This window comes from Lycium barbarum, chromosome 1 (genome assembly GCF_019175385.1).
Source record: "Lycium barbarum isolate Lr01 chromosome 1, ASM1917538v2, whole genome shotgun sequence".
In the NCBI taxonomy this organism is placed as follows: domain Eukaryota; kingdom Viridiplantae; phylum Streptophyta; class Magnoliopsida; order Solanales; family Solanaceae; genus Lycium; species Lycium barbarum.
Window position 1 is genome coordinate 42,316,438 of NC_083337.1, and position 6,000 is coordinate 42,322,437.

General features: G+C 31.5%; 1 protein-coding gene across 1 annotated transcript in view; it reads left to right on the plus strand.

Annotated features, from left to right (window-relative positions):
- The first annotated feature begins 5,192 nt into the window (after nucleotides 1-5,192).
- The window catches only part of LOC132611546 (DNA-directed RNA polymerase I subunit 1-like), a 7,140-nt gene continuing 6,332 nt past the window's right edge, over nucleotides 5,193-6,000 (plus strand). The window contains exon 1 of the mRNA XM_060325969.1: nucleotides 5,193-5,224. Within this exon, the coding sequence (XP_060181952.1) occupies nucleotides 5,193-5,224 (32 nt within the window). The remainder of the gene's footprint in view (nucleotides 5,225-6,000) is intronic.

Below are 6,000 nucleotides of genomic sequence, written 5' to 3' on the forward strand. Positions count from 1 at the left end.
TTAGTAAAGGGGTAGTTAGGTAAAAAAAAAAAAAAAAAAAAAAAACTAACGATCAATCCCATAAGTCGTGTGCTTTTCTTTTATGTCAAAACTATTTATAAGCATCTAATATTTATCTTATTTATAATAACTGATTTGCAAATAGCCTAATTTCATATTTTTCGAAATTAAAAGATTCACATATTATTATCTTGAGAATTTTGAAACATCACTAACATGCAAATAGGAATTAAAGATCTTTTTTTTTGAATTTCTAAAACGCAAAATCAATCAATATATCATCGCTTAGTTTGTTTCAAATATTTTGTCAAGGCATTATGCAAACCCGCGTCTTCTTTGCACATATATTTCATGTGAGTTTTTCTTTATTTTTTATTAGCAGCATTATTTAAAATCTTTGCAACATTTATAAGTTATTTTATATGGCACTTGCAATTTCTTTTACGCGAATTATTATATTTCCTACAAATTTCATTCTAAACAGCATTTTTTTCTTATGTTTAAACCTTAACAATATTTATAAATTTTATGATATTTGAAGTCTCCTTTTATACAAATTATTATCCTTTTAATAAGTTATATTAGTATTTTATGTTGAATCTTAGCAACATTTATAAACTTCTATTTTGAATAGTATTCTAAAATCCTCCTTACGCGAATTATTAGTCCCACATTTTAACAACATTATTATTTAAAATCTTATTTCTTTATAAACAAAAATGACATTTTAAAAATCCTCTTTTTTGCCTAAATTGTTATATTTTTACAAGTCTTATTTGCATAAGCTTTCTTTAAAAAATTTTAAATACTATATCCAACATTGATTAATTAACCTAAGTTTGACCGGATAACCGTGTTTAACGGATTCTAAAGGATGCCTAACCCCTTCCCTTTAGGATGATATAGAACCCTTACCTAGAATCACACTGGTTAAGCAGACCATTAACAGAGGTTTAGTTTTAACTTTACCTTAGTTAAATAATCAGGTGTCCTAATTCACCATAAAATCAATTAGGTGGCGACTCCTTAAAACAAGCAATATAGGAATCACCAATATGTTGTACTCCGTTAACTCCGGTTAAAATGGGGTATAACACCACCCACTTGGTAATGAAGCTTATTGGCCAAACAAGCCGTTTTCGATGGTTGCTAACAAGGATTACATCAGGAAATTGGGCATTAACTCACGAAGTCGTAGACCCAATCAAATGGATGTTAGTGAAAGAACTTATTCTCGCAAGTGCTCTACTTGTAAGCAATATGGCCATGACAAGCGTTCCTGTGGGCAACAAGGCCGTGGTAGTACAAGCACCTCTCGAAGTAATAGAGTCTCTAGAACTTGAAAATTGTATTATTATTGTATTACTTTGAATTAGTATTGTAATTAGATGGAATGAATTATTTTTAAATTAGTATAAACCTCTCGTATTGGATGAATTATTATTAAATCAAATATTTATATTTGAACATTCAAATATAATAAAACACTTAAATCAAAACCCTATAAATAGACAAGTTTCAAAACTTACTTCGGGGCACCTTAGAACCCCTAAAACGGTTATCCAAACGTTTAGGTGGACTTGATGTAATGAGCCGACATTATTGTACGCAAAAAAAGATATTAAGTTTTATATAAAATATTGATATTTTGGGATTTTGAAACATGACTAATCTTTGCCCAAAGTATGGGAAAAAATGTGATTTGAAAGGTAAGACAAAAAAAAAAAAACTGTGCTGCTTCACGCATGAAATTAGTGCGTGAAAGGAGTATATGGTATTATTGCAAGTTGATCCTTTAAAACGGTCAAATAATGCTCCATTTACGGACTAAATTCATGCGTGAAAGGCAAAATGGTTTCACGCATGAAATTAGTGCGTGAAAGGAGTATATCCTATTACATTTCATGCGTGAAAGGAGTATATGGTATTATTGCAAGTGGTCCTTTAACGCATGAATTTTGTGCGTGAAAGGGTCAAGCTGCATTTTTGCAGTTTGGTCCTTTCACGCACGAATTTCGTGCGTGAATACTACTTATGTTTTTTTTTTTTATACTAGTTTGGTTCAACTTTTTATTTTTTGTGCTACTTAAGTCGCGGATTCCAAAGAAAGTGGTTCTACCCTTCTATAGGCGCATAACAGAGGAAATAAAAGTAGAAAACGAGTGATACATTGTTTATTTGTTTAACACAAATGTTAAATGGTACTCCTATGGCCAAACAGAAAGTAAGCCCATAAATAACAAAATAAAATAAATAAATAAAATCAGCTACTCGTACACGCAATAACGCTGTTGTCGATTCGCTGGTGAAATAAAATTCTCAGAAAGTAAACACATTTTAAGAAGAATCTAACTCTTCAACTCTCATCCTCCCCATTTTCCTCCTCCAATTCGTTGCCGGAAAGTTTGTGCTTCAACTTGTGGGTTATTTTAAGAAGAATTTAACTTTTTAACTCTCATCCTCCCCATTTTTCTCCTTCAATTCGCTGCCGGAAAGTTTGTGCTTCAACTTATGGGTTGTAGTGAAGGACCAAAAAGGAAAAAAAAAATCTGAAAATATAAAAAATGAGTTTTTGGACACGTGGAGGTGCGGGTAGAACACCTGCCACTACAATTGTGATTCTGTACTTTTAAGTAGGTATTAAATTTAAAAGTTTTAAAAAGTTACCCGTAAAGTTAAATTGTTAAAGTGAGCTTTAGAAACAACTTAGGAGCCGTTTGGACATGAGATGAAATCATGAGATAAAATCATGTTTGGACATGTAATTTGGATTTCTTAAGTTGCAGTTTTTTTTATAAGTATAAAAATCCCACAAGTTGTGAAAACCATCAAAAATTTTCCAATTCTTATATAATCTTACCAAATGAGTAAATCATAGTTCATAATAAAATTAATACGCTACTAGAAGACCTTTCTAAAAAATACAACATCATTGACTTTAGTTCAATAAAAAGGAAAATTTAACATGAATAGTAATGTAACTACTCTTTAATATAATCCTCGCACATGGTACGAACAATATATCTACCAACATATGGTTGGTAAACATGATTGGTAAATATATCTACCAACTTATGGGTCTTTTTTTACAAAATATAAACGTATGGGTCAAATTTTATATTTATATTTTTTAAAATCATGCCTTTTTGGATGATTTGGGATTTCATCTCATGAGATGAAATCAGCACATGTCCAAACGCTGATTTTATCTCATGAGATGAAATCGCATGTCCAAACACCTACTTAGGGTGATTTAATGTATTCTTCCCATTGTCAAACGTTACATTTGAAAGGAAAAACAAATATTAGGCAGTTTTAACGTGCACCCAATACTTTTTGGTATGTTCCAAATATGAGATATTTTTTAGTCATGTTTTTCGCGCATTCATGTAAAACTAGATTCTTCCCGCAGTTCTTCAAATCGGCTGTCTATTATTTTATTTATCACAAGAAGCATAATTGTTTTTAGTAATTGATATTTTATTTTGATTTTTTTTTTCTTGGTAACATGGTTCTTATTAAAATAGTAAACTAATCAGAGTCATTCCAGCAGGAGGCTGCCTTGGTTAGTCAAAGCGAAATTAACAAAACTGGTACATTAAACTTCGTTGTTATGACTGGAAATTGGCCGTTGAAATAAAATTCCCAAAGTGTTTCCCCTACAAGGCTACAACTAGAACAGTCTATAACCTCTGTTCTTTTCTCATTTTACATTATTTGCTAATATGGGAAGAAGCGATTAAGTATATGGAGTTTTTGCTCCTAGCAGATTTTAGCAATGAAGCTTATGAACGACTTTAATATTTTTGTACCCAAAAAAAAAAAAAAAGCAGATTAAGAACATTGCAGGGTAAAACAGTGTAAACGCCTTTGTTCATCAATAATCCCAGATCAAGTTCTGTTTGCTAATCCAAGTCCATTTGAACAAAAATTAAGATATACAAAAAAAAAAAAAAAAAAAAAAAAACGCGACCACAATCCACAGGCAATATTTTTACGAAAATTAATATTAATCAATAACACTCCATGTACAAAGGCAAAAGAATCAATCGAATAATAGCATTTCGATTACAATAAAACCTCCAAATCCAATCACATCGAAGCAATTAAATTGCTTTTAATTCCTCAATGAAGCGAACAGAGAGAAGAGTAGAGATGTTCCGATCAGAGCACCGGAAACCGCCACGGAGAAGCCATCTCCGGCGTCCGGTGACGGATCTGGAGCTAAAGCAACCTCCTGTGCTGACGTGGCCACGGCGGCGATAACGACGGCGAGAACAAAAGCCTTAATGATGCTGCTAATTTGCGCCGTTTCGATGAATTGATAGAAAGGGAAAGTGAAATAATTATGGCGGGAAAAAGGAAGGAAATGACAGCTGGCGGAGGAATCGAGCCGTTGAACTAACAGCTCAGTCACGGCGACTGGGGAGGCGTTATTGCTGAACTGTTTTTTAGGTGCACGATTCCTTTTACAGAAGATCAATAAATATAATACTTCTAAAAAATTTGTAAAACAATAAGAATCTTTATGACTAATGAAATGATAGCATATAAATTAGTAAATTATCTCTAAATACAAAAAAGGGGGCCAAAACAATAATTCAATTGGGAGTCATAGTTTTGAGTATTATTTTATTTTCTATTTTTGAAATATAACTTCTTTTCACTAATGTATTTTCTTTTAACTTGTTTTGATATCCGTTACTTGAGTCAAGAGTCTATCGAAAATAACTTTTTTACCTTCTCAAGTTAGGGGTAAGGTACGTGTACACATCACTCTCCCCAAATATCACTTGTGAGATTACACTAAATATGTTAGTGTTGTACAAACAATTCAGAAAATATTACTTTATGTCTAACTCAACTTCAAAAGTTAGCTCATGAGATGAGAATTGTTCAAAATATATAAGGGATTAAATAACTAACTCACAAGTCACAACCATTATGAGACTCTTAACATCCATACATGAACAAGACTAGACATTTGGAGCGTAGAACAATATAATATGGCGAATCTAATATTGGATAAACTAAGAATTTAAAGAAGTTTAACCTTGATAACATGATTAAAAAAATGCAATAGGACTTAACCTAAAAACAAGCTCATGAATCATGAGGTGAAGATTGACAAAAACTATACAAGGTGAAAAATCCACTGACAACAATATGAGACTGTCATAAAAGAGACTGGCATGGGTAAAGAGTGGGACATAATGGGAGAGGAGTAATGTGGTGTACTAAGTTGAAGCAACTCAATTATATCTAATTTTTCAAACAACTACATTTGAAAGAAAAAAATTCGATTCAGTATAGAGCTTCTTTGATAGAACAAACAAGAAATATTGGGCAGTCTTAACGTGCCACCTAAATTTTTTTGTCCGTGCCAAATATGAGATCTTTATTTGTACCCTTTACTTATTCGATGGAACAAACAAAAAACCTTTACTTATTCGATGGAACAAACAAAAAATTATGTGGGGATTTTTTCATAAAAACAATTCACGTTTTCCGTGCATTCATGTAAAGCTAGATTCTTCCCTCAGTTGTTTAAATCGGCTGCCTATTTTATCAGAAGCAGCATAAGTAGGCGTTTGACCATGAATATCAAATATTTTTCATTTTATTTGGAATTTTGAAGTTAGAGTTAAAAGATGAAGTTATGTTGGTTATAATTTTTGCAGAAAATATTTATTTGTTTGAATATACTGAAAGTGAAAACAGATTTGTAGATGTTTTTTAAATTTCAAATACAAAACTTCAATAAAGTGAAAGGTGTTTTTCAAAAAAATTGAAAAATTCTCATGGCCTAATTGTTGATATTTTATTTTAACTTTTTCGTTTTTGGTAATGAGCTTATATTAAAGCAATAAATTAATTAGAGTCATTACAGTAGACCATTAATTTTGTTGTTATGACTGGAAATTGGCCGTTCAAATAAAATTCCTAAAGCGCGTCACCTACAACTACAGTCTACAGCCTATCTGTTTTCATTTCACAATT